The sequence below is a fragment of the Heterodontus francisci genome, chromosome 29, assembly GCF_036365525.1.
Source record: "Heterodontus francisci isolate sHetFra1 chromosome 29, sHetFra1.hap1, whole genome shotgun sequence".
Lineage (NCBI taxonomy): Eukaryota > Metazoa > Chordata > Chondrichthyes > Heterodontiformes > Heterodontidae > Heterodontus > Heterodontus francisci.
In genome coordinates this window covers 65,359,270-65,384,553 of record NC_090399.1, presented here as the reverse complement: position 1 = coordinate 65,384,553, position 25,284 = coordinate 65,359,270, and the positions used below count along the sequence as shown (strand labels likewise).

Here is a 25,284-nt window from a genome sequence, read left to right as displayed (position 1 = left end):
CCCCTCTCTCCAGGTCCTCTCTCCACAATGGGGGACTGACCTGTAACAGACGTCCCCTCTCTCCCGGTCCTCACTCCACGAGGTGGGGACTGACCTGCAACAGACGTCCCCTCTCTCCAGGTCCCCACTCCACGAGGGGGAGACTGACCTGTAACAGACGTCCCCTCTCTCCAGGTCCTCACTCCACGAGGGGGAGACTGACCTGTAACAGACGTCCCCTCTCTCCAGGTCCCCACTCCACGAGGGGGAGACTGACCTGTAACAGACATCCCCTCTCTCCAGGTCCTCACTCCACAATGGGGGACTGATCTGTAACAGACGTCCCCTCTCTCCAGGTCCTCACTCCAGGAGGGGGAGACTGACCTGTAACAGACATCCCCTCTCTCCAGGTCCTCACTCCACGAGGGTGGACTGACCTGTAACAGACGTCCCCTCTCTCCAGGTCCTCACTCCACGAGGGTGGACTGACCTGTAACAGATGTCCCCTCTCTCCAGGTTCTCTCTCCAGGACGGGGGACTGACCTGTAACAGACGTCCCCTCTCTCCAGGTCCTCACTCCACGAGGGTGGACTGACCTGTAACAGACGTCCCCTCTCTCCAGGTCCTCACTCCACGAGGGTGGACTGACCTGTAACAGACGTCCCCTCTCTCCAGGTCCTCACTCCACGAGGGGGAGACTGACCTGTAACAGACGTCCCCTCTCTCCAGGTCCTCTCTCCAGGACCGGGGACTGACCTGTAACAGACGTCCCCTCCCCCAGGTCCTCACTCCACGAGGGTGGACTGACCTGTAACAGACGTCCCCTCTCTCCAGGTCCTCTCTCCAGGACGGGGGACTGACCTGTAACAGACGTCCCCTCTCTCCAGGTCCTCTCTCCAGGACGGGGGACTGACCTGTAACAGACGTCCACTCTCTCCAGGTCCTCACTCCACGAGGGGGGACTGACCTGTAACAGACGTTCCCTCTCTCCAGGTCCTCTCTCCAGGACGGGGGACTGACCTGTAACAGACATCCCCTCTCTCCAGGTCCTCACTCCATGAGAGGGGGACTGACCTGTAACAGATGTCCCCTCTCTCCAGGTCCTCACTCCACGAGGGTGGACTGACCTGTAACAGACGTCCCCTCTCTCCAGGTCCTCACTCCACGAGGGTGGACTGACCTGTAACAGACGTCCCCTCTCTCCAGGTCCTCACTCCACGAGGGGGAGACTGACCTGTAACAGACGTCCCCTCTCTCCAGGTCCCCACTCCACGAGGGGGAGACTGACCTGTAACAGACATCCCCTCTCTCCAGGTCCTCACTCCACAATGGGGGACTGATCTGTAACAGACGTCCCCTCTCTCCAGGTCCTCACTCCAGGAGGGGGAGACTGACCTGTAACAGACGTCCCCTCTCTCCAGGTCCTCACTCCACGAGGGTGGACTGACCTGTAACAGACGTCCCCTCTCTCCAGGTCCTCACTCCACGAGGGTGGACTGACCTGTAACAGATGTCCCCTCTCTCCAGGTTCTCTCTCCAGGACGGGGGACTGACCTGAAACAGACGTCCCCTCTCTCCAGGTCCTCTCTCCAGGACGGGGGACTGACCTGTAACAGACGTCCCCTCCCTCCAGGTCCTCACTCCACGAGGGTGGACTGACCTGTAACAGACGTCCCCACTCTCCAGGTCCTCTCTCCAGGACGGGGGACTGACCTGTAACAGATGTCCCCTCTCTCCAGGTTCTCACTCCACGAGGGTGGACTGACCTGTAACAGACGTCCCCTCTCTCCAGGTCCTCACTCCACGAGGGTGGACTGACCTGCAACAGACGTCCCCTCTCTCCAGGTTCTCACTGCATGAGGGGGGACTGACCTGTAACAGACGTCCCCTCTCTCCAGGTCCTCTCTCCAGGACGGGGGACTGACCTGTAACAGACGTCCACTCTCTCCAGGTCCTCACTCCACGAGGGTGGACTGACCTGTAACAGACGTCCCCTCTCTCCAGGTCCTCACTCCACGAGGGGGGACTGACCTGTAACAGACGTTCCCTCTCTCCAGGTCCTCTCTCCAGGACGGGGGACTGACCTGTAACAGACATCCCCTCTCTCCAGGTCCTCACTCCATGAGAGGGGGACTGACCTGTAACAGATGTCCCCTCTCTCCAGGTCCTCACTCCACGAGGGTGGACTGACCTGTAACAGACGTCCCCTCTCTCCAGGTCCTCACTCCACGAGGGTGGACTGACCTGTAACAGACGTCCCCTCTCTCCAGGTCCTCACTCCACGAGGGGGAGACTGACCTGTAACAGATGTCCCCTCTCTCCAGGTCCTCTCTCCAGGACCGGGGACTGACCTGTAACAGACGTCCCCTCTCTCCAGGTCCTCACTCCACGAGGGTGGACTGACCTGTAACAGACGTCCCCTCTCTCCAGGTCCTCACTCCACGAGGGGGAGACTGACCTGTAACAGACGTCCCCTCTCTCCAGGTCCTCTCTCCAGGACCGGGGACTGACCTGTAACAGACGACCCCTCTCTCCAGGTCCTCACTCCACGAGGGTGGACTGACCTGTAACAGACGTCCCCTCTCTCCAGGTCCTCTCTCCAGGACGGGGGACTGACCTGTAACAGACGTCCCCTCTCTCCAGGTTCTCACTCCACGAGGGTGGACTGACCTGTAACAGACGTCCCCTCTCTCCAGGTCCTCACTCCACGAGGGTGGACTGACCTGTAACAGACGTCCCCTCTCTCCAGGTTCTCACTCCACGAGGGTGGACTGACCTGTAACAGACGTCCCCTCTCTCCAGGTCCTCTCTCCAGGACGGGGGACTGACCTGTAACAGACGTCCACTCTCTCCAGGTCCTCACTCCACGAGGGGGGACTGACCTGTAACAGACGTTCCCTCTCTCCAGGTCCTCTCTCCAGGATGGGGGACTGACCTGTAACAGACGTCCCCTCTCTCCAGGTCCTCACTCCACGAGAGGGGGACTGACCTGTAACAGACGTCCCCTCTCTCCAGGTCCTGACCTCACGAGGGGGGAACTGACCTGTAACAGACGTCCCCTCTCTCCTGGTCCTCACTCCACGAGGGGGGAACTGACCTGTAACAGACGTCCCCTCTCTCCAGGTCCTCACTCCACGAGAAGGGACTGACCTGTAACAGACGTCCCCTCTCTCCAGGTCCTCACACCACGAGGGTGGACTGACCTGTAACAGACGTCCCCTCTCTCCAGGTCCTCACTCCACGAGGGTGGACTGACCTGTAACAGACGTCCCCTCTCTCCAGGTCCTCACTCCACGAGGGTGGACTGACCTGTAACAGATGTCCCCTCTCTCCAGGTTCTCTCTCCAGGACGGGGGACTGACCTGTAACAGACGTCCACTCTCTCCAGGTCCTCACTCCACGAGGGGGGACTGACCTGTAACAGACGTTCCCTCTCTCCAGGTCCTCTCTCCAGGACGGGGGACTGACCTGTAACAGACATCCCCTCTCTCCAGGTCCTCACTCCATGAGAGGGGGACTGACCTGTAACAGATGTCCCCTCTCTCCAGGTCCTCACTCCACGAGGGTGGACTGACCTGTAACAGACGTCCCCTCTCTCCAGGTCCTCACTCCACGAGGGTGGACTGACCTGTAACAGACGTCCCCTCTCTCCAGGTCCTCACTCCACGAGGGGGAGACTGACCTGTAACAGACGTCCCCTCTCTCCAGGTCCTCTCTCCAGGACGGGGGACTGACCTGTAACAGACGTCCCCTCTCTCCAGGTCCTCACTCCACGAGGGTGGACTGACCTGTAACAGACGTCCCCTCTCTCCAGGTCCTCTCTCCAGGACGGGGGACTGACCTGTAACAGACGTCCCCTCTCTCCAGGTTCTCACTCCACGAGGGTGGACTGACCTGTAACAGACGTCCCCTCTCTCCAGGTCCTCACTCCACGAGGGTGGACTGACCTGTAACAGACGTCCCCTCTCTCCAGGTTCTCACTCCACGAGGGTGGACTGACCTGTAACAGACGTCCCCTCTCTCCAGGTCCTCTCTCCAGGACGGGGGACTGACCTGTAACAGACGTCCACTCTCTCCAGGTCCTCACTCCACGAGGGTGGACTGACCTGTAACAGACGTCCCCTCTCTCCAGGTCCTCTCTCCAGGACGGGGGACTGACCTGTAACAGACGTCCACTCTCTCCAGGTCCTCACTCCACGAGGGTGGACTGACCTGTAACAGACGTCCCCTCTCTCCAGGTCCTCACTCCACGAGGGTGGACTGACCTGTAACAGACGTCCCCTCTCTCCAGGTCCTCACTCCACGAGGGGGAGACTGACCTGTAACAGACGTCCCCTCTCTCCAGGTCCTCTCTCCAGGACGGGGGACTGACCTGTAACAGACGTCCCCTCTCTCCAGGTCCTCACTCCACGAGGGTGGACTGACCTGTAACAGACGTCCCCTCTCTCCAGGTCCTCTCTCCAGGACGGGGGACTGACCTGTAACAGACGTCCCCTCTCTCCAGGTTCTCACTCCACGAGGGTGGACTGACCTGTAACAGACGTCCCCTCTCTCCAGGTCCTCACTCCACGAGGGTGGACTGACCTGTAACAGACGTCCCCTCTCTCCAGGTTCTCACTCCACGAGGGTGGACTGACCTGTAACAGACGTCCCCTCTCTCCAGGTCCTCTCTCCAGGACGGGGGACTGACCTGTAACAGACGTCCACTCTCTCCAGGTCCTCACTCCACGAGGGGGGACTGACCTGTAACAGACGTTCCCTCTCTCCAGGTCCTCTCTCCAGGATGGGGGACTGACCTGTAACAGACGTCCCCTCTCTCCAGGTCCTCACTCCACGAGAGGGGGACTGACCTGTAACAGACGTCCCCTCTCTCCAGGTCCTGACCTCACGAGGGGGGAACGGACCTGTAACAGACGTCCCCTCTCTCCTGGTCCTCACTCCACGAGGGGGGAACTGACCTGTAACAGACGTCCCCTCTCTCCAGGTCCTCACTCCACGAGGGGGGGACTGACCTGTAACAGACGTCCCCTCTCTCCAGGTCCTCACACCACGAGGGTGGACTGACCTGTAACAGACGTCCCCTCTCTCCAGGTCCTGACCCCAGGAGGGAGGGTCTGACCTGTAACAGACGTCCCCTCTCTCCAGGTCCTGACCCCACGAGGGAGGGACTGACCTGTAACAGACGTCCCCTCTCTCCAGGTCCTGATCCCAGGAGGGAGGGACTGACCTGTAACAGACGTCCCCTCTCTCCAGGTCCTGACCCCACGAGGGAGGGACTGACCTGTAACAGACGTCCCCTCTCTCCAGGTCCTCACTCCACGAGGGGGGACTGACCTGTAACAGACATCCCCTCTCTCCACGTCCTGACACCACGAAGGGGGATTGACCTGTAACAGACGTCCCCTCTCTCCAGGTCCTCACTCCACGAGGGAGGGGCTGACCTGTAACAGACATCCCCTCTCTCCACGTCCTGACACCACGAAGGGGGATTGACCTGTTACAGACGTCCCCTCTCTCCAGGTCCTGACCCCATGAGGGAGGGACTGACCTGTAACAAACGTCCCCTCTCTCCAGGTCCTGACCCCATGAGGGAGGGACTGACCTGTAACAGACATCCACTCTGACTCTGAACAGCTATATTATCCCCACATGACAGCATCAGTAGCCAGGATCTGCTCCTCTCTGTGACCTTTGTGTCCCTGAACCTAGTAATCCCGAATTACAGGTTATCACACACAAACAATATACTGCCACTCTATGTGAACACTTATGTGATGTGAATTTGTTTGCTGCTTCTAACAGTGGTCAAGCCAAGGCAGCCAACGCAATGATCAACATGTTAACCCAGTCCAATGGGATATTGGGCAGTATGTTAATCACTATATTATTTGATGTAACAGGCTCTATCACTCTGCCTTGTCAGGAACCTCTCCCCGTTAATGTCAAAGACTGACCATCTCTTTACAAGGCACACGTTACTCCAAAACATACCAGGGACCAGTTGAAGTTATTTCAGTCATTGCCCTCTGTCCCACGTGTGTCTGCTCGTTCCACTCCCTATCCAGTGCTACCTGGGACCACTGTGTTCCTTAAAGGAGATCGCAGGCGCTAGTGTAGGCATGACTGGAGGAGGAGCAAGATGGTGCAGCTGTTACATGCAGGGAAGAGTGATGAACATGTAGAAGGAGGGCATCGGGATGTTCATTTGGGTGTATCTGAGCCAGCTCAAAATACCACCTGGCCTCGGGAGCAACGACACACATCAAGTGATCTCTGACTGACTCAAAGAAGCAGAGGGACTCATGGTTTGTGTGTTTTCCACAGATGAAGCTGAAGGAACTGATGGAAATCAAAGTATATATATATATATATATATATATGGTGGTAATACTTGCACTGGCTAGAGGAGAGTAAGAGCGTTGGACAATAACCTTATACTAAGCTTTTATCAAGCCTTAGTTCAAGCCCACCTGGAGTACTGTGCAAATAGTGTCAATGCATTCAAGAGGGAGCTAGACAAGGATATGAGGGAGAAGGGAATAGAGGGTTATGCTGATCGATTCAGATGAGGAAAGATGGGAGGAGGCTCTACTGGGGCATGAACACTGGCAGGGACTGGTTGGGCTGAATGGCCTATTTTTGTGCCCAAATCCAATGTAATCACTGTAAGTTGCTTTAATTGGTTAAGTTGTGTCCAGACCAAAACTAAGGCTGATTTTGACCTCCAGCCCATTGGAGTAGGGACCAGGTTCGGGGGCTGATTGCTGGAGAACCTTCATCATCCGATGGATATCTTGGTTTAATCTTTGGGGGGGCCTTTTGCTAATCTAATGGGTCTGGGGACATTACTGGGGTGGATTCCACAACTGGGGAACAGGCCAAGAGGAGAACAACGGGGTTCCAGACATTCCCTCTATCAGTGCATTCTTAAAAACATGCGTACGAACATATGAATTAGAGCAGGGAGTAGGCCATTCAGCCCCTCGGACCTGCTCTGCCATTTGATAAAATCATGGCTGATCTGATTGTGGCCTCAACTCTACTCTCCTGTCTGCCTGCTGTAACCCTTGACTCCCTTGTCAATCAAGAATCTATCTAACTCAGCCTTAAAAATATTCAATGACCCAGCCTCCACTGCTCTCTGGGGAAGTGAAATCCACAGACTAACAACCCTCTGAGAGAAAAAGAAGTCTCCTCACCTCTGTCCCAAATGGGAGACCCCTTATTTCGAACAGCGGCCCTAGTTCTAGTCTCTCCCATAAGGGGAAACATCCTTTCAGCATCCACCCTGTCAAGCCCATGCTCAGAGAATCCATGAAAGCATTGCCCTGGGAGTGAGCTGAATCTTTTGCTTCTGGATTGCAGGAGGACCATTATATGATTGAATCATCTGTATAATAGACTGCAGTAATGAAGCTAAGGCAAAGAGGGGTTGCCATCTGCCTCAATAAACCTGCAGGCTTTCTAGATAGGGAGGTAAGGAATTGTGAACATACATTGGACCGGACTTTGCTGTGATATTGAGAGTGAAGCTGTCAGCATAGCAACTTTGCGAGGCCACACAGGCACAGAATAATGTAGAAATCCAGAAGATACTGTCAGTGAGCTTACACTGCTGCACAGGGTACTAGTTCCCAAAGACTGCAATCTCCATTGCAAATCATGAATTGGTGAAAACTTATCAAATCATAGAATGGTGACAGCACAGAAGGAGACCATTCGGCCCATCGTGTCCATGCCAGCTCTCTGTAAGAACAACCCAGTTAGACGCACTCCCCCACCTTTTCCCCGTAGCCCCGCAAATGTTTTCCTTTCAGATACTTATCCAATTCTCTCTTGAAAGCCTCAGTTGAATCTGCCTCCGCCACTCTCTCAGGCAGTGCATTCCAGATCCTAACCACTCGCTGTGTACCAGAAGTTTTCCTCATGTTGTCTTTTTTTTTCATTTGATCATGGGATGTTGGTGTCACTGGCCAGGCCAGCATTTATTGCCCATCCCTAATTGCCCTTGAGAAGGTGGTGGTGAGCTGCCTTCTTGAACCGCTGCAGTCCATGTGGGACTGTGGCTGTTAGGAAGGGAGTTCCAGGATTTTGCCCCCACCTATCAAGACTGAGGCACCCATTATTTTGCCACATGAACATGAAAGCTTAAAATTGCAAGCCCCTGACTGGAAGGACATTTGCATACTAGTAGACAGTGTTGAAACAAAGGAACCAGTTCCCGCCCCAACACATAGAGGAGACCTGGTCAAACCAGTCGGTCACATGACCACATGCTGGCCAACTAGGGGAGTTTCAAACTGGAAAAACGGAATTTGAACTCAGAAAGCCGTGTGCTCCTGGCACTGAAGCAAGGATTACCTCCTCTCCAGTCTGCCTGCTCATCTCTCAGGGAACTGAATCTTGTGAAAACATGTGAACTTCAAAAAGAGAAAAGTTTCCTACACGAACAAGGTTTAAGAACACTGAACCCCAGCAAACAGCAAGACTACTTACCATCAAGTGAGCTTGAAGCACAATAAACAAGAAACTCTTCTGAAATTGCCTCAAACCCCTCTCTTCTATACTTTCCTCTTCTCTTTTCTGTCCCTGTTTGCATGTGTGTATCACGTGTGCATGCTAGCATGGGCGTGTTGTATATCCGTAGGCGTTGACCGTATTAGAGTTTAAGTTTAAGTTTAATAAACTTCACGTTTCTCCTTTAAACCTGAGAAAACCTGGTGTGTTGGTTTCTTTGCCTTATAATTGGAAAGTTGTGAACAAGGATTCACAAAGGGGTAGCTCAAACAACAGTGTGTTAGAAATGAAACCCCGTTACAATAAGACCAGGTAAAGACTGCAAAAGATCCCGAGGCACATTTCTCATCTGGTCATAACAAGAGTTATACTGAGGTTAGTAAACTGTCACTGAAGCTTCTGCTGAGACCCACATTGTTGGTCTCTGTACCAGCTTTTTTAGATTAGATTAGATTAGAGATACAGCACTGAAACAGGCCCTTCGGCCCACCGAGTCTGTGCCGAACATCAACGACCCATTTATACTAATCCTACACTAATCCCATATTCCTACCAAACATCCCCACCTGTCCCTATATTTCCCTACCACCTACCTATACTAGCGACAATTTATAATGGCCAATTTACCTATCAACCTGCAAGTCTTTTGGCTTGTGGGAGGAAACCGGAGCACCCGGAGAAAACCCACGCAGACACAGGGAGAACGTGCAAACACCACACAGGCAGTACCCAGAATCGAACCCGGGTCCCTGGAGCTGTGAGGCTGTGGTGCTAACCACTGCGCCACTGTGCCGCCCCTGCGCTTGCTTCTTACTAAGAAGCCGAGCGGAATGCCCGTTCAGACTAGACACCATCTCCTGACAGCATGACGGAGCGACGAGTATCAGCCACTAGGCCAAGCTGCAGTGTTCAGTTCCTCACCTCCTGTGTGGTACTGGGGTTAGGGACGAAAGTGATTCCGTGCTGCTGTCGATTAATGAGCATAAACTCTGGCTGCCAGCTCAAGAGAAAGGGATTGCTCTCCATCAGGGGTCTGCAATATAGAGCAGAGGTTAGGGTTATTTTACGAGATTTTAGTGCATCACCATTCTCTCCACTTTTTCAAAGGACAATAAAAAGGCATACACTGGGCTGCAACACTTCCCTGAAATATATACAGTTAGACTAATCTCCCAAAGAATATCAGAGCACAGTCACCGCAGTGGGTAAGGCACTTGATTACTTGTATTTTACACTTGTCAAGACTATGTCCATTTTAACTTGTACATACCCACGAAAGCCAAACTGAAGATTGGGCATTTTGGCTCCTTTTGGGGTTAAATTTCTGACATTGCCGTTTGTAATAGTCTGAATAATTCGTCTAGCAGTAATATAGGGGTTTAAGGGGAGACGGTGGCATAGTGGTAATCTCACTGGACTAGTCATCCAGAGGCGCAGGCTAATGCCCTGGGGATGTGGGTTCAAATCCCCCCATGGCAGCTGGGGGAATTTAAACCCAATTAATTAATAAAAATTCTGGAATTGAACACGAGTCTCAGAATTGGGGCCACGAAACTATCATTGATTGTTGTAAAAGCCCATCTCGTTCACTAATGTCCTTTAGTGAAGGAAATCTGCCATCCTTACCTGGTCTGGCCTACATGTGACTCCAGACCCACAGCAATGTGGTTTACTCCGAATTGCCCTCTGAAATGGCATAGCAAGCCACTCAGTTCAAGGGCAATTAGTGATGGGCAAGAAATGCTGGCCTTGCCAGCGACACCCACATCCCATGAAAGAATAATAATAAAAAATAATCTGACATGTGAAGGAGCAAATTGTCCACATATTTATTAGAGGGTTTAGTGGGGGAATAATGCAATTGCCTGCCGTTCACAGGCGAGAAATGGCTGGTAAGCTTTACAATTCCTGTGGCAGGCGCGTTGAAATATACTGTTTATCTTTAAGTGCGAAGTCGGGGTGCAAGGACACTGACCAAAACCTGCTCGATATACCTAACACCCTAAAATCATGTGATGTTGGGGCCCTTTCCATCTTTTCTTCTGCGGCTGATGGTGGGTGCACATTTATGATCGTCAATGGTCAGTCTCCAGGATCAATTTGGCTTGCATCCTGGCCAAATGGGGGAATTATCCTCCGAATCTGTCTTTCTTAAAACTTCCCGCAGAAGCAAAGAGTCCCCTGGACATGACTCTCTGCTTCAGGGAGAACACAACACTGTGATTGGGGATTGTGGGCGGCTCTGAATGGTGGATCATGAACTGACCCTTTATGTGACCACAATCATGGCAAAAACTGTGGAATTATTATTTATTCCTGCCTGAACATTAATATCTGGGTGCGTCAAGGGTTGGCACAAGTGATATGATTGGGATTTTTTTAATATAGTAGGCTGCCACATGATCGGGAACGATCGTTGGACTTCCAGCAACAGCAACACTTGCCTTTGTTGCCATGCACATTCACAACTAAATTTAGTTCAATCCACCTATGGTCAACTCTCATATCTGCTCTCAAAATACTCAATTCTTTGCTCAAGCAACACAAGGCCTTTTAAATTTGAATCCACCTATTTCAAACTGCAATGGCTCAAGCCCTGCTTTTGAGCTTGCAGTAAATCCAGCAAGTCTGAGGCTGGATTGGGGCTGCAGGGAGGAATGAATGTGGGCTTGCTCAGCACTGACAGTTCAGGAGGCAAATGAGCCTTATCAGAAAAGGTATTCAGCGGCCTCCAACCAAGAGAGAACCACATGGGATGCAGTGTTTTGAGAAAGTGGACTGGATACAGCTACTTGAAGGAAAATTATTGGGAAGCATTCAAAAGCAAGATTCTACAGGCACAGTGTCAGCATGTTCCCACAAAGATAAAGGTTGGTACAGCAAAATCGAGAGCCCCCTGATTATCGAGATGCTTACAGGGTAAGTTAAAGCAGGAAAAGAAAGCTTATGACGATCACATAAATCTTAATACTTTAGAAAGCCTAGAGGAGTATAGAAAGTGCAGGGATGAAGTAAAAAAGGAAATTAGAAAAGCAAAGAGAGGACATAAAAAATTATTGGCAGGTAAAACCAAGGAAAACCCGAAGATGTTTTATCATTAAGAGCAAGAGGATAAATAAGGAAAGGGTAGGGCCTATCAGAGATGTACGAGGGAAACTACACATGGACACAGAAGATGGGGGCAGGGTTCTTAATGAGTTTTTTGTCTCTGTCTTCACAAAGGAAAGAGTTGATGTAGACATTGTAGTTAAAGAGGAGGAGTGTGAAATATTAGATACGGTAAGCATAATGAGAGAGGAAGTACGAGAGAGTCTGACATCCTTGAAAGTGGATAAATCGCCAGGGCCGGATGGATTGCATCCCAGGTTGTTAAAGGAAGCCAGGGAGGAAGTAGCAGATGTGCTGAGGATCATCTTCAAATCCTCACTGGATACGGGTGAGGTACCAGACGATTGGAGGTCTGTGAAAATTGTGCCATTGTTTAAAAAGGGTGCGAAGGATAGCCCAAATAATTATAGGCTGGTCAGTCTGACCTCAGTGCTGGGTAAATTGTTAGAATCTATTCTGAGGTACAGGATAAACTGCCACTTAGAAAGCCACAGATTAATCAGGGATAGTCAGCATGGATTTGTTAAGGGATGGTCATGTCTTACTAACTTAATTGAGTTTTTTTGAGACAAGATGGATTAATGTAGTCTATATGGATTTTAGTAAGGCATTTAATAAGGTCCCACATGGCAGACTGGTCAGTAAAATAAAAGCCCATGGGATACAGGGGAATGTGGCAGGTTGGATCCAGAATTGGCTCGGGTACAGGAAACAAAGGGTAGTAGTTGACGGATGTTTTTGTGAATGGAAAGCTCTTTCCAGTGGCGTTCCACAGGGATCAGTGTTGAGTCCTGTGCTGTTTGTGATATATATTAATGATTTGGACTTAAATGTGGGAGGCATGATTGGGAAATTTACTGACGACACAAAATTGGGCCGTGTAGTTGATAGTAAAGAGGAGAGCTGTAGACTTCAGAATGATATCAATGGTTTGGTTGAGTGGGTGGGAAACTGGCAAATGGAATTCAATCCAAAGAAGTGTGAGGTAATGAATTTGGGGAGGGCAAATAAAGTGAGGGAATACACAATAAACGGGAGGATATTGAGAGGGGTAGAAGAAGTGAGAGAACTTGGAGTGCATGTCCATAGGTCCCTGAAGGTGGCAGGACCGGTACATAGAGTGGTGAAGAAGGCATACGGATTGCCTTCCTTTATTGGCCGAGGTATAGAATACAAAAGCAAGGATGTAATGTTGGAACTGTATAAAACGCTGGTTAGGTCACAGCTGGAGTATTGCGTACAGTTCTGGTCACCACATTACAGGAAGGACATAATTGCTCTGGAGAGAGTACAGAGGAGATTTACAAGAATGTTACCAATGCTCGGAAGTTGCAGCTATGAGGAAAGATTGGATAGGCCAGGGTTGTTTTCCTTAGAACAGAGGAGGCTGAGGGGTGACTTAATTAAGGTGTACAAAATTATGAGGGGCTGAGATAGAGTAGACAGAAAGGACCTGTTTCCCCTAGCGGAGAGGTCAATTACCAGGGGGCACAGATGTAAAGTGATTGGTAGAAGGATTAGATGGGGACATGAGGAAAACCTTTTCACCCAGAGGGTGCTGGGTGTCTGGAATTCACTGCCAGGAATGGTGGTGGAGGAAGAAACCCTCAATTTTTAAAAAAAGTAGCCTGGCCATGCACCTGAAGTGCTGTAATCTGCTAGGCTACAGACTAGATGCTGGAAGGTGGGATAAGATTGTGAAGCTAGTTTTTTTGGCCAGCACGGACACGATGGGCTGAACGGCCTCCTTCGGTGTTGTAATTTTTCTATGGTTCTATAGTTCTAATTGCATTGTACATATTGTTCACTTGAGGCCACCATGTGCACATGAGCCAGCAGAGGGAGCAGTCTAGTTTGAGTCGGAACAGTAAACTTACAGTCATGGTGGATGACCCCCTGGGTTCCCCATACTTACCCTCAATCAGTGGAGTGAGAGGGGCAGACCTACAATCATGCTCCTAAAGCATGTTTCACCTCCTGGAGGACAACCTCCCTTCACCTGATACCTTACTTCCTGCAGTCCTGAACCTCCATTTTTACTTCTACAGCCGCTAGTCCTGGATTTCCACAATTATTGCATTTTTCATCTGACTCCTGTGTCTCATCAGACCCTGCTGAAAAGGCGCTAACTTTGGGCACAGCCTAACCTGCTGTCCCTCTACCCCAATTTCCAACAAAGGGACAGTTGTCACCTGGAGTCAGTTGGTCGCTCATTCCTGTGAATCCTCAGTGGTGGAACACAACGTACTACCCTTTTCATCACTCATTGCCAATTGACGCTTATCCTCCTCAACACCCAGGCTTCATGATATCATCGGTCTCGGGGTTAACCTTCTCTGGTGTAGCCTGGAGATATGGGAGGAAATGTGTGATAACAACCCTCAACCATGTTGACCTGGGGCATTTTGATTTAAACTAGGGCCTTATGTCCTCTTAAACTATTCCCATAGATGGGTTGTATAGACAGGAGGGTTTTCACCCTCCCATCGCCAACAGTGACCCATGAGCTCACTGGCATCTCCCCCATTAAATCCTGTCACCCTGAATCCTGGCATTCCAGCATTATTCTGCCAGTCTGTCTACTGGTAAGCCATTAAAAAACAGTGGGTGTGAGTGACCACAGAGCCAACGGGAGCTGCTCCCTCATGCCCAGACCATCTGGCTGAGCAATATTCATAAACTGCTCGATCACATCCCCCCTTTCTATCAACTTTGATAGTCATTTCCTAATCAGGCCTGAGGGAAGCAGGATCCTCAATACAAGGCAGTGTTGGTCATTGGCGCCTGTATCAATGACGATGACAATCGCCTCTGAGTTATAGAGGATATTTCCCATAAGGATCACTTTCAGAGTTGGATAATCGGGTGAATTGTATTCATATGTTGCTTCATTGAAGCCTTTTCAACCTACCATATCCTCATCACCTTGCTTCAATGAAAGATTAATTCCTTGCTTGACTGCCAATTGTTGCTTGGAGAAGTTGTGTTTCTTTTTTACATTCAACACGCTTTTTACATTCAGGGGCGGCACAGTGGTGCAGTGGTTCGCACGGCAGCCTCACAGCTCCAGCGACCCGGGTTCGATTCTGGGTACTGCCTGTGTGAGGTTTGTAAGTTCTCCCTGAGACCGCGTTTTCTCCGGGTGCTCTGGTTTCCTCCCACAGCCAAAGACTTGCAGGTTGATAGGTAAATTGGCCATTATAAATTGCCCCTAGTATAGATAGGTGGTAGGGGAATTGAGGGAAGGTGGGGATGTGAGAGGGAGATGGGATTAATGTAGGATTAGTATAAATGGGTGGTTGATGGTCGGCATAGAGTAGGTGGGCCGAAAGGCCTGTTTCAGTGCTGTATTTCTAAATAAATAAACATGGGACACTGAGTCTCCCTTTCTGTCCTCCCAGGCCATTGCTGCCTGCCTCTACATATCATTATCCTGTTGCTATAATATAATGGTTAGGATTTGGAATGTACTGCCTGATAGAGTGGTGAATACAGATTCAATAGGAGCCTTCAAAAGGGAATCAGATAAATATTTGGAGAAAAAAAATTGCAGGGATATTGGGAAAGGGGAGTGGGACTAACTGGACTGTTCGTCAAAAGAGACTCGATGGGCTGAACGGTCTCCTTTTGTGTTGTACCATTCCCTGATTCTAACTGAGAACGTGTGATCTGTGTTTCCCGAATCACATCGTCAATTTCTCTTTTCATCACTTATTGTGACTGGTAACATTCAATATCGTTTTCCAGACTGTGGAATTTCCCATTATGCTGGAATATTTCTCCTTATCCTCTCTCCTAGTCATGGTGCATTCTAAAACATGATCTTTGCCTGTGCTTCTGAGTTCTCTATGTCTAGTTTCTCACTAACTCTCCCCTCAGCTGAGTTCAGCTCATTACAGTGTTCAGTAACCAGACTACCTTCCATTGCTTTATCTCTGTAATCTCTATTTTATATTTCACTCCGATCTCATTCTACTACAATTAAGATATGCAGTACACTGATACGTACTTCCGCACATTTCCCCTGCTACGTTGGGAACTTCTCCATATATTTCTGATTTGCTCGTCCGTCTTAATACTAGGACGTAACAGCTTGACTGCTGCAACCCTTTCTGTCTATATTTGGTTATGTGTGTAATCCCTTTTCTATCTCTAAGTTTGAGAGCTCTCTAACTCTGCTGCAATTTGTAGTGGGTAGATTGCAATCAAACTAAGAACTGCTGTCTCACAGCATCGAGGCTGTACATAGGAAGAACAATTTTGTTGGATTATTTTTACCCGCATGCTAAGTTTTTGCACTCCTTGTATGTGCACACCCGAGTCTCATTGAACAGCAAGGCTCACAATTCAAAAATATTCTGCTTTTGAGCCAAGAGGATGTTATCTTTGAGAAGGACACTGGGAGATTCAACCCACTGCAGCTGGGAGGAGTTTGGGACCTTTAACCACAAGGATGCCTTTTCACTGAGAACACTGTGGTGTGGGGTTTTCGAGTATGTGACTAATTTAATGGGAAATACCTCTGTATGAGCTGCCTACTAAGTAATGTTTAGCTAATGTTGATTTTCAGTTTGGCTGTAATAGTAAAAGTTCTTAAAATGTGAAATCTTGTTGTGTAATTCTTTAACCAGCTAGGAAGTTCATATCTCTTGTTTAAAGTTAACAATCTCAACTGAGGTTGTGACACTTAAACTCCTGGTTATTTTTAGGTGCAGTCTTTAAAGTCTCAACCCTCCCTGTTCTCTGCTTGCTCTCTGTGGTTTTCTTTAGTAAACAATTGCTGTTGCAATGTTCTGCTTTGTTGGTAGTGTCTAAAGTCACAAGCTTCGCTTTTTCTGTTTGCTGTTGTTGCTCTTTTTCACAGTAGATTAAAGTCTGTAGTTTGTGGTTAACTGACTGCCTGAGCTTTCCAACAGTCAAACATTCATGGTATTTAAGTGACCCAGAACAATCTTGCAAATTACACCATTGAAAATTCCCCTGAGCCTGTGGCGGTGATTCAGAGGAACATAGCAAATATAGGCCATTCGGCCCCTCGAACCTGCTCAGCCATTCAACTAGATCGTGGATGATCTTCGACCTCAAGACCATTTTCCTGTACTATCCCCATATCCCTTCATATCTTTGATATCCAGAAATTTATTGATCTCTGTCTTGGATATACTCAAAGACTGAGCCTCCACAGCCCTCTGGGTAGAGAATTCCAAAGATTCATCAGCCTCTGATTGAAGAAATTCTTCCTCATCTCAGTCATAAATGGCCTATCTCTTATTCTGAGACTGTATCCCCTGATTCCAGACCCCTCCCCAACCAGAGGGTAACATACCCACCACGTCGAGCCCTGTAAGAATTTTGAGATCTCCTCTCATTCTTCTAAACTCTAGAGAATACAGGCCCAGCCTCCTCAATCCTGCCATCCCAGATTCAGTCTGGTGAAATTTCATCGCACTCCCTCTCTGACAAGTATTTCCTTCCTTAGGTAAGGAGACCAAAACTGTACACAACACTGCAGGTGCAGTCACACCAAGGCTCTATACAATTGCTGAAGGACTCCTTTACTGCTGTACTCAAATTCTCTTGCATTAAAGGCTAACATAGCATTTGCCTTCCTAATTGCTTGCTGCACCTGCGTGTTAGCTTGCAGTGACTTATGAACAAGGACACTCAGGTCCCTTTTGACCTCAACACTTCCCAATCTCTCACCATTTATGAAATACTCTACATTTCTGTTTTTCCTATCAATGTGGATAACTTCCCATTTTTCCACATTACTTTTCTGCTGCGTTTTTGTGTCTCAAAGGAATGTAAATTTGTTGTAAACCATGTATTAATTTTTTAAATGCTGGCCATTGTCTGTCTACCATCCACACCTTTTAAGGTATTTCCCCAATCTACCACAGCCAATTTGTCCCTCATACCTTCATAGTTTCCTCAGTTTAGATACAAGACTCTCGTTTCGAATTGAACTACATCACTTTCAAACTTCATGTAAAATTCTATCTGCCATGGTCTTGTCCACTCACTTAGCCTATCCAAATCCCCTTGAAGCCGCTTTGCATTCTGCTCACAACTCACCTTCCCACCAAGTTTTGTGTCATCTGCAAACTTGGAAATATTACATTTGGTTCCCACATCCAAATCATTGATATAGATTGTGAACAGCTGTGGCTTTAGCACTGATCCTCGCAGTACCCCACTAGTCACAGCCTGTCATCCTGAGAATGACCCATTTATCCCGACTCTCTGTTTTCTGTCTGTTAACCAATTCTCAATCCATGCCACTATATTACCCCCAATCTCACGTGGTCTCATTCTGCTTACTAACCTCCTGTGTAGGACCTTATTGAAAGCCTTCTGAAAATTCGAATACACTACATCCACTGGTTCCCCCTTATCTATTCTTCAAGTTACATTCTCAAAAAAGCTCTAACATGTTTGTCAAACATAATTTCTCTTTCATAAATCCATGTTGACTCTGCCCAATCCTGCCATTATTTTCTAAGTGTCCAGTTATCACATTCTTTATAGTCGATTCTAGCATTTTTCCTACCACTGATGTCAGGCTAACAGGTCTGCAGATCCCCATTTTCTCTCTCCTTCCTTCTTAAACAGTAGGGTTACATTTGCTAACTTCCAATCTGCAGGAACCGTTCCAGACTTTATAGAATTTAGGAAGATGATCACTAATGCATCCACTATCTCTACAGCCACCTCTTTCAACACTCTGGGATGTAGATCATCAGGTCCAGGGGATTTATTGACTTTCAGTCCCATTAATTTCTCCAGTACTACTTTTTTACTAACTCCAATTTCTTTCAGTTCCTCAATCTTGCTCGTCCCTTGGTTCTCTAGTATCCCTTTTGTTTTGTAGCTTCCTCCGTGAAGACAGACACAAAGTATTTGTTTAGTTTTTCTGCCATTTCCTTATTCCACATTATAAATTCTCTTGTCTCTGTGTGTAGTGGGCCCACATTTGCCTGTGCTAATCTTTTCCTTTTTATACATTTAACGAATCTTTTACAATCCATTTTCATGTTTCTCGCTAGTTTACTTTCATATTCTATTTTCTCTTTCTTTATCAGTTTCTTGGTCCTCCTTTGCTGAATTATAAAATGCTCCCAATCCTCAGGCTTACTACTTTTTTTGGGCAACTTTATAAGCCTCTTCTTTGATCCAATACAATCTTTAACTTCTCTTATTAGCCATGGTTGGATCATTTTCCTGCTGCTTTTTTGTGTCTCAAAGGAATGTGAATTTGTTGCATTAATTCTTTAAATGCTAGCAATTGCCTGTCTGCCATCATACCTTTTAATATAGTTTCCCAATCTACCACAGACAATTTGTCCCTCATACCTTCATAGTTTCCTTTGTTTAGATATAAGACCCTAGTTTCGGATTGAACTACATTACTTTCAAACTTAATGTAAAGTTCTATCATATTATGGTCACTCTTCCCAAGAGGCTCCTTCACAACTAGATTATTAACTAGCCCTTTCTCAGTGCACAATATTAGATCTAAAATAGCCCATTCTCGAGTTGGTTCATCAACATACCCAACATTCCTCCCTAACACCACACACACCTGGGAATCCAAACATTTTCTAATGTCATATTAACAGTGAAAGGTTTGTCAGACGAGCAGTAGGGCCGATTAGGGACCAAAATGAAGATCCATTGGTGGAGGTAGAAGCTATGGCTAAGGTACGAAGTGAGTACATTGCATTGCTGTTTACCAGGGAAGGTGAATTTACCAATGCTATGGTAAACAAAGAGGTACTGCAAAGTCTGGCAGTACTTAAAGTGGATCAGTCACCTGGCCCAGTCAGGATGCCTCCTAGTTTGCAGAGGGAAGGAAGGGTAGAAATTGAGGAGGGGCTGCCCACAATCCTGAAAAACTCCTCAGATCGAGGTGCAGTGTGAGGGGAATGGAGAAACCTGGCAATTTCAGGCCCATTTAACATTGGTGATGGGGAAGCTTTTCGAAATAATAATCCAGCAGAAAAATAGAAAGCACGTGATCAAGAATGGACAAATCAATGAGAACCAGCACAGATTAATTAAGGGCAGATCAGAGAATGATATGGTCAGAGAGAGTCAGAATCAGAGAGAGAGAGAGAGGATCACAGCGAGACAGAGAGAGAGGATCAGACAGAGATAGAGAGTGAGAGGATCGGAGGGAGAGTGAGTGAGAGAATCAGAGAAAGAATGGAGCGGATTAGAGAGAGAGCGAGAATCAGAGAGAGGGAGGATCAGACAGAGAGAGAGAGTGAGAGGATCGGAGGGAGAGTGAGTGAGAGAATCAGAGAAAGAATGGAGCGGATTAGAGAGAGAATGGAGCGGATTAGAGAGAGAGAGAGAATCAGAGAGAGGGAGGATCAGACAGAGAGAGAGAGTGAGAGGATCGGAGGGAGAGTGAGTAAGCGGATCAGAGAGAGAATGGAGCGGATTAGAGAGAGGATCAGAGAGAGTGGATTAGGTATTGGACAGGATGGTATGAGGAAGTGTTTGATTCTGAAAAGTTTTCCACTCCCTGAGATAGTCGAATGACCCATATGTTTCAGTAAATAATTTTTATTGACAAGCATCGACATCAATAACATTAGAAGCTTCAAATATTGAAGAGAAAATCATTACAGGATAATTTACAATGCAGACAAACACTCCTTACTTCATTTGGTAGATAAAGTCCACCAGTGCCCCCGTCACCCCAGACCGGGCTCCGTCTGACTGCCCCCGTCACCCCAGACCGGGCTCCGTCTGACTGCCCCCGTCACTCCAGACCGGGCTCCGTCTGGGTGCCCCCGTCACCCCTCGGGCTCCGTCTGAGTGCCCCCGTCACCCAAGACCGGGCTCCGTCTGAGTGCCCCCGTCACCCCTCGGGCTCCGTCTGAGTGCCCCCGTCACCCCAGACCAGGCTCCGTCTGTGTCTTGTCTTGGTCCATGTCAGATTTCAGCCTGTGTCTGGGTCCAGTCTGTGTCTGGGCTGTGTCTGTAAATAGGTTTGATCTGTGTCTGAGTTCTGTATCTGTCTGGGTTGGGTTTGTCTCTGGTTCCGGTCTGGGTCTGTACGTAGATTTGATCTGTGTATGAGTTATGTCTTTATCTGGGCTCGGTCTGCGTCTGGGCGCAGTCTGCGTCTGGGTCCGGTCTGTGTCTGGTCTGGGTCTGGTCTGGGCTTGGACTGGGTCTGGTCTGGGCTCGGTCTGTGCCTGGTCTGTGTCTGGTCTGGGCTCGGCCTGTGTCTGGTCTGTGTCTGGTCTGGATCCGGTCTGTGTCTGGTCTGGGTCCGGCCTGTGTTTGTGTCAGGGCTCAGCCTGTGTCTGGTCTGGGCTCGGTCTGTGTCGGGGCTCGGCCTGTGTCTGGTCTGGGCTCGGTCTGTGTCGGGGCTCGGCCTGTGTCTGGTCTGGGCTCGGCCTGTGTCTGGTCTGGGTCGGGTCTGTGTCTGGTCTGGGTCCGGTCTGTGTTTGTGTCAGGGCTCAGCCTGTGTCTGGTCTGGGCTCGGTCTGTGTCTGGGCTCGGTCTGTGTCGGGGCTCGGCCTGTGTCTGGTCTGTGTCTGGTCTGGGTCCGGTCTGTGTCTGTGTCGGGGCTCGGCCTGTGTCTGGTCTGGGCTCGGTCTGTGCCTGGTCTGTGTCTGGTCTGGATCCGGTCTGTGTCTGGTCTGGGCTCGGCCTGTGTCTGGTCTGTGTCTGGTCTGGGTCCGGTCTGTGTCTGTGTCGGGGCTCGGCCTGTGTCTGGTCTGGGCTCGGTCTGTGTCTGGTCTGGATCCGGTCTGTGTCTGGTCTGGGTCCGGTCTGTGTTTGTGTCAGGGCTCAGCCTGTGTCTGGTCTGGGCTCGGTCTGTGTCGGGGCTCGGCCTGTGTCTGGTCTGGGCTCGGCCTGTATCTGGTCTGGGCTCGGTCTGTGTCGGGGCTCGGCCTGTGTCTGGTCTGGGCTCGGCCTGTGTCTGGTCTGGGTCCGGTCTGTGTCTGTGTCGGGGCTCGGCCTGTGTCTGGTCTGGGCTCGGCCTGTGTCTGGTCTGGGCTCGGTCTGTGCCTGGTCTGTGTCTGGTCTGGATCCGGTCTGTGTCTGGTCTGGGTCCGGTCTGTGTCTGGTCTGGGCTCGGTCTGTGTCGGGGCTCGGCCTGTGTCTGTGCTGGAACTTGCCGGTCTATCACAGTCCACCCAGTACTGGATCTGACACACTCCCTCAATGTTCCGTTTCAGTTGTTGGTTCATCTTCCGTCCTCTTTCCAAAGCCCTGCAAGTGTTTTTGGAGCAGCTGCTGGTAACTGCCGCCTTTCTGGAGCAGCTCCTGATGAGTGCCCTGCTCCACCACACTCCCATTCTCTAAGACCACAATCCAATCAGCTCCCTCCATTGTACTCAGTCGGTGAGCAATCACCAGCACCGCACGCTGCCGATCTCCATTGTAAACAGACTGCAGCACCTGCAGGATCCACAAACAGTGGCACAGGGGTTAGAAAGAGAGAGAGGGGAATGTGTGTGTGAGAGAGAGAGGGGGGTGTGTGTGAGAGAGAGTGGGGTGTGTGTGTGAGAGAGAGAGAGGAGTGTGTGTGTGAGAGAGAGAGGGGAGTGTGTGTCTGAGAGAGAGGGGGGTGTGTGTGTGAGAGAGAGAGGGGAGTGTGTGTGTGAGAGAGAGGGGAGTGTGTGTGTGTGAGAGAGAGGGGGGTGTGTGTGTGAGAGAGAGAGGGGAGTGTGTGTGTGAGAGAGAGAGGGGAGTGTGTGTGTGAGAGAGAGGGGTGTGTGTGTGTGTGAGAGAGAGGGGAGTGTGTGTGTGAGAGAGAGGGGGGTGTGTGTGTGAGAGAGAGAGGGGGGTGTGTGTGAGAGAGAGAGAGGGGGGAGTGTGTGTGTGAGAGAGAGAGGGGGGTGTGTGTGTGAGAGAGAGAGGGGAGTGTGTGTGTGAGAGAGAGGGGGGTGTGTGTGTGAGAGAGAGAGGGGGGTGTGTGTGAGAGAGAGAGAGGGGGGAGTGTGTGTGTGAGAGAGAGAGGGGGGTGTGTGTGTGAGAGAGAGAGGGGAGTGTGTGTGTGAGAGAGAGGGGGGTGTGTGTGTGTGAGAGAGAGGGGAGTGTGTGTGAGAGAGAGAGGGGGGTGTGTGTGTGAGAGAGAGAGGGGGGTCTGTGTGAGAGAGAGAGAGGGGAGTGTGTGTGTGAGAGAGAGAGGGGAGTGTGTGTGAGAGAGAGAGGGGGGTGTGTGTGTGAGAGAGAGAGAGTGTTTGGGGGTGTGTGTGTGTGTGAGAGAGAGAGTGTTTGGGGGTGTGTGTGTGTGAGAGAGAGAGTGTTTGGGGGTGTGTGAGAGAGAGAGAGAGTGTTTGGGGGTGTGTGTGTGAGAGAGAGAGAGTGTTTGGGGGTGTGTGTGAGAGAGAGAGAGTGTTTGGGGGTGTGTGTGTGTGAGAGAGAGTGTTTGGGGGTGTGTGAGAGAGAGAGAGAGTGTTTGGGGGTGTGTGTGTGAGAGAGAGAGAGTGTTTGGGGGTGTGTGTGTGTGTGAGAGAGTGTTTGGGGGTGTGTGTGTGTGTGAGAGAGAGAGTGTTTGGGGGTGTGTGTGTGAGAGAGAGAGTGTTTGGGGGTGTGTGTGTGAGAGAGAGAGAGTGTTTGGGGGTGTGTGTGTGAGAGAGAGAGTGTTTGGGGGTGTGTGTGTGAGAGAGAGAGAGTGTTTGGGGGTGTGTGTGAGAGAGAGAGAGTGTTTGGGGGTGTGTGAGAGAGAGAGAGAGTGTTTGGGGGTGTGTGTGTGAGAGAGAGAGAGAGTGTTTGGGGGTGTGTGTGTGAGAGAGAGAGTGTTTGGGGGTGTGTGTGTGAGAGAGAGAGAGTGTTTGGGGGTGTGTGTGAGAGAGAGAGAGTGTTTGGGGGTGTGTGTGAGAGAGAGAGAGTGTTTGGGGGTGTGTGAGAGAGAGAGAGTGTTTGGGGGTGTGTGTGTGAGAGAGAGAGAGTGTTTGGGGGTGTGTGTGTGTGAGAGAGAGAGTGTTTGGGGGTGTGTGTGTGAGAGAGAGAGTGTTTGGGGGTGTGTGTGTGTGAGAGAGAGTGTTTGGGGTGTGTGTGTGTGAGAGAGAGAGTGTTTGGGGGTGTGTGTGTGAGAGAGAGAGAGTGTTTGGGGGTGTGTGTGAGAGAGAGAGAGTGTTTGGGGGTGTGTGTGTGTGAGAGAGAGTGTTTGGGGGTGTGTGTGAGAGAGAGAGTGTTTGGGGGTGTGTGTGTGTGAGAGAGAGAGTGTTTGGGGGTGTGTGTGTGTGAGAGAGAGAGTGTTTGGGGGTGTGTGTGTGTGAGAGAGAGTGTTTGGGGGTGTGTGTGTGAGAGAGAGAGTGTTTGGGGGTGTGTGTGATAGAGAGAGAGTGTTTGGGGTGTGTGTGTGAGTGAGAGAGTGTTTGGGGGTGTGTGTGTGAGAGAGAGAGTGTTTGGGGGTGTGTGTGTGAGAGAGAGTGGGGTGTGTTGTGGGGGTGTTGGGGTGTGTGTGTGAGGAGTGTTTGGGGGTGTGTGTGTGAGAGAGAGAGTGTTTGGGGGTGTGTGTGTGAGAGAGAGAGTGTTTGGGGGTGTGTGTGTGTGAGTGAGAGTGTTTGGGGGTGTGTGTGATAGAGAGAGAGTGTTTGGGGGTGTGTGTGTGAGTGAGAGTGTGTTTGGGGGGTGGTGTGTGTGTGAGAGAGTGTTTGGGGGGGTGTGTGTGTGTGAGTGTGGGGGTGTGTGTGTTGTGAGGGTGTTGGGGTGTGTGTGTGAGAGAGTGTGTTGGGGGTGTGTGTGATAGAGAGAGAGTGTTTGGGGGGTGTGTGTGTGTGAGAGAGGTGTTGGGGGTGTGTGTGTGTGGGGGGTGGGTGTGTGAGTGTGTGGGGGTGTGGGGGTGTGTGTGTGAGTGTGTGGGGTGTGTGGGGGTGTGTGTGTGTGTGTGTGGGGGTGTTGGGTGTGTGTGAGTGTTTGGGGGGTGTGGGGGTGTGTGTGTGTGGGGGTGTGGGTGTGTGTGTGTGAGTGTGTGTTTGGGGGTGTGTGTGTGTGAGAGTGGTGTTTGGGGGTGTGTGTGTGTGAGTGTGAGTGTTTGGGGGGGTGGGTGTGTGTGTGAGTGTGGGGGTGTGGGGGTGTGTGTGTGTGGTGTGGGGTGTGTGGGGGTGTGTGTGTGTGTGGGGGGGTGGGGTGTGTGAGTGTTGGGGGTGGGGTGTGTGTGTGTGAGAGAGTGTTTGGGGGGTGTGTGTGTGTGTGAGAGGAGTGTTTGGGGGGGTGTGTGTGTGTGAGAGAGAGTGTTTGGGGGTGTGTGTGTGTGAGTGAGGTGTTGGGGGTGGTGTGTGTGTGGGTGGGGGGTGTGGGTGTTGTGTTGGGGGGTGTGTGTGTGTGTGTGTGAGTGTGTGGGGGTGTGTGTGTGTGTGTGGTGAGGGGGGTGTTTGGGGGTGTGTGTGTGTGGGGGGAGGTGTTTGGGGGTGTGTGTGTGTGGGGGGGGTGTGGGGTGTGTGTGTGTGAGGGGGGTGTTGGGGGTGTGTGTGTGTGAGTGTGGGGTGTTTGGGGGTGTGTGTGTGAGTGGGGGTGTGGGGGTGTGTGTGTGTGTGGTGTGGGGGTGTGGGGGTGTGTGTGTGTGTGGGGGGGGTGTGGGGTGTGTGTGTGTGTGGTGAGGGGGGGGGTGTGTGTGTGTGTGGGGGGGTGGGGGTGTGTGTGAGAGTGGAGAGTGTTGGGGGTGTGTGTGTGTGAGAGAGTGGTGTTGGGGGTGTGTGTGTGTGT

At 50.4% G+C, this 25,284-nt stretch overlaps 1 protein-coding gene across 7 annotated transcripts in view; it reads right to left on the bottom strand.

Moving 5' to 3' along the window:
- LOC137345664 (ABC-type oligopeptide transporter ABCB9-like) overlaps positions 1-25,284 on the bottom strand; it is a 183,868-nt gene that overhangs the window by 26,483 nt on the left and 132,101 nt on the right. For 6 of the 7 annotated variants that reach the window (XR_010968604.1, XR_010968603.1, XR_010968602.1 and 3 more), the window contains exon 12: positions 9,418-9,529. Coding sequence is in view for 1 of the 7 variants with exons in the window: in XM_068008924.1 (XP_067865025.1) it covers positions 21,790-22,029 (240 nt within the window). In the remaining 6 variants the exon portion in view is untranslated. Of the gene's footprint in view, positions 1-9,417; positions 9,530-20,167; positions 22,030-25,284 lie in introns of those variants that run through there. The other variant, XM_068008924.1, reaches the window with a different exon arrangement.